The 3180-nt window shown below is 57.8% G+C and overlaps 1 protein-coding gene across 1 annotated transcript in view; it reads right to left on the bottom strand.

Annotated features, from left to right (window-relative positions):
• Positions 1-2425, bottom strand: part of ANHX (anomalous homeobox) — a 14796-nt gene extending 12371 nt beyond the window's left edge. The window contains exons 1-3 of the mRNA XM_069081499.1: positions 2174-2425; positions 288-415; positions 38-161 (exon numbers count right to left, since the gene is read on the bottom strand). Coding sequence (XP_068937600.1) covers positions 38-161; positions 288-415; positions 2174-2425 — 504 coding nt within the window. The remainder of the gene's footprint in view (positions 1-37; positions 162-287; positions 416-2173) is intronic.
• Between the last annotated feature and the right edge of the window lie 755 nt (positions 2426-3180).

Below are 3180 nucleotides of genomic sequence, written 5' to 3' on the forward strand. Positions count from 1 at the left end.
CCCTGTTAGGGGAGCCTGGCCCGGCCAGCACGCCTACCCGCTGCTCCCTGTTGGGGTTTGTGGTCACCCCTGCAGCAAAGTCCAGGAGCTTCTGACGCACGTCTCTGGAGTAATTTCGGCTCTTCAGGCCCTCAGGACAGAGGGAAGAGGGAGGAGGGTTCCTTTGGGTGGGAGAGAAGCAGGCCCACGAGGGGAGCAGAGCATGAGTGCCCCTCTGGCTAACACCTGTGGGACCTGTCCCCAAGCCCACCACCCCAGCACAGAGGACAGCTGATGCTCCCCAGTACCTTTTCCGGCAGCGAAACTTCTGCACCGGAGTCAGGGAATTCACATGGTATTTCTCCATGACCTTGTGGTAGTGAATCTCATTCCAAAGCTGGATCAGCTGCTCCCTCTCACCGACCTCCCTGCAGTGCTATGGAGAGAGCAGGGAGGTTCTCATCTGGGCTCCAGTAGAACCTTAGGCTAAGCAGCACTGAATTCAAATCCCACCTCTGATGTGTGACCTTGGGCAAGTCAGTGGATCTGTTTCTTCCTCTGTAAAATGAGAGGTTGGACTAATGGCCCAGGATCTAGGATCCTGTGATTTATAGGACTTACATTTGATATATGAAGAAACTGAGGTCCCTAGGGGCAGCTAGGTGGCACAGTGAATAGAGCACAGCCCTGCAGTCAGGAGGACCTGAGTTCAAATCTGACCTCAGACACTTGACACTAGCTGTGTGACCTTGGGCAAGTCACTTAACCCCAACTGTCCTGCCTTCTCCCCTCAAAAAAACCCAACAAACCAAGGTCCCTAGAGGACCACTGATTTGCCAGGGTCAGAGTAACATAGTGGATGGGGAGCTGGCCTTGGTGCCAAGAAGGCTTCACGCTGGTGGTGATAACCTGGGCAACTTTCTAAGGCAGTCAGGCAGTCAATAAAGATTTATTAAGCACCCACTGTGTGCCAGGCAGCAGCAAGGTGGCTCAGTGGATAGAGTGCCCAGGCTGGAGTCAGGAAGACTTGAGTCCAAATCTGGCCTCAGACACTTCCCAGTTGTGTGACCCTGGGCAAGTCACTTAACCTCTCTCTTTAATTCACTGGAGAAGGAAATGGCAAACCAAGCCACTGTCTTTGCCAGGAAAAATCCTGGGAACAGTCTGGTCCACGGAGTCACAAAGAGGCAGATATGACTGAACAACACAGTGCCAGGCACCTGGGATACAAGTCAAAGCAAAACCCAGGCCCTGCCCTGAAGGAGCTGATAATTGGACAGACACAGGTCTGCACAAAGCAAGCTGCACAGGAGACATCTAAGAGGGAAAGGCCCCAGCACTCAGGGACTCCGGCAGGCCCCCCAAGGAAGGTGGTCATGAGCTCAGCAGTCCAAGCAGAGGAGGGAGGGAGCCCAGGACAATGCCCAGAGCCTGGAGATGGAGGGGCTCGCCAGGGATGGCAGGGGTGCCACATCCTGGGTCCAAGAGGACATGTAGGGCGGGGTAGGGAGAGGCCTGCAAAAATGGGAGGGGGCTGGGCTGTGTTTGTTCCAGGGGGCAGTGGGAAGCCGGAAGGGACACTATCGGCCTCGAGCACTAGAGGATTACTCTGGCAGCTGAATGGAGGGTGGTGTGCAGGGGGGAGCCGAGGCAGCAGGACCCCCTCCCTCCAGCAGCTACCACAGCCCTCTGGGGGGGCGGGGCTTACTAGAGAGATGGGCCTAAGGCAAAATGGACAGGCCTTGACAGCTGATTGGATGTGGAGTGTGAGAGAGAGTGAAGGTCCAGGAGGACCCCTGGGCTGGGAACCTGAGGGACAGGAGCCCTCTGGTTGGACACCCTGAGTTTCAGACGTCTAACTGGAGGCCAGTTTGCGATGCCTGAAAGGCCGCTGGAGATGGGAGACTGGAGGTCAGCAGTGGCGTCAGGACAGGAGAACCAGATCTGAGAATCAGAATCACCAAGGCAAGTGGCAGACCTTGTAATTGTGTAAGAGTGATTGGGATGAGAGAGTGCTTGGGCTTCATGACAGCTGTTTGGCTTGCAGAGCGAGATGCCCTGCGAGCAGCTGTGCCCCAAGTGGCTGAAGCTGCCTAGCTGGCGGTTTCTAGCTGAGGAGGCCTCCTGGCTCCCAAGGCCTGTCCTGCCCTGTCCCTCGTCCTGCGTCCAGCCCCACCACACCAGAGCCTCTTACCTCTAGCAGCCGACAGGCTGACTGGGCCTGGCCTCGAGAGGCGAGGAACAGGACACACACGCGCACCACATCCATGCTGGACAGGAGATGCTGCCAGTGGGGGCTCCCCAGCACCGCTTCAGCCAGGGGTTCCAGCATCACAAGAGGGGTGTTCTGTAGTTCTTGGCATAGCCTTCTGGTCAAAGGCACCAGCTCAGGTGGGGGGGCTGGAGAAGCCCTGTGTTCCTCCAGCAAGGCCAGGAAATGCTTCATCTTGGCACCTAGAAGCCCAGAACAGAAGAGCTGGGAGTGAACTTAGAACAGGGAATGTCAGAAATAGGAGGGTACTTAGAGCCTAGGATGTCAGAGTTGGGAGGGGCCTTAGTCCTCAGACATGATCTATGGTCAAGTCCCTCATTGTACAGATGAGGAAACTGAGTCCTAGACAATGGCTGTGTCCAAAGAGGTGCCAAGCAGCCACCCCACTCAGTAAAACAGCAGCTGAAGGTTGGGGGAAGGGGCCTCCTGCCTCTGAGCTCCGGCTCCCACCCTGAGTTTTCTCAAGCAGACTCCCAGGCTCTCCTCCCCGGGACACTCACCCAGCTCGGGAGGGAGCCCCCCCTGGGAGCCCTCGGTGGTGTCCATGGATGAGCCTGATGAGAGGAAAGGAGAGTCAAGGCAGGAAGGAGGGTGGAGCACAGGGTTTAGGGCTAGAAAGAGCCACAGGCACAGCCAGGACCACAGCATCCTGGTACCAAAGTCAGAGGGGATGTGCTCCCCCAAAAGTCACACAGAAAGGAAATAAGCCAAGTCAGGTTTCTCTCCAGGCCTGTAAAATGTCAGGGCTGCGAGGGGCCTGAGAACTGGGGATGGCAGGGCTGGGAGGGGCCTGAGAACTGAGGATGGCAGGGCTGGGAGGGGCCTGGGAAGGGGGAGGGCAGGGCCGGGGGGGGGCCGGGAGGGGGGGAGGGGGGGGGGGGGGGGGAGGGGGGGGGGGAAGGGCAGGGAACGACGCAGGAACGCGGAGG

The sequence above is a fragment of the Petaurus breviceps genome, unplaced genomic scaffold, assembly GCF_028583685.1.
Source record: "Petaurus breviceps papuanus isolate PSGF00001 unplaced genomic scaffold, PetGlider_PUasm1.0 99, whole genome shotgun sequence".
In the NCBI taxonomy this organism is placed as follows: domain Eukaryota; kingdom Metazoa; phylum Chordata; class Mammalia; order Diprotodontia; family Petauridae; genus Petaurus; species Petaurus breviceps.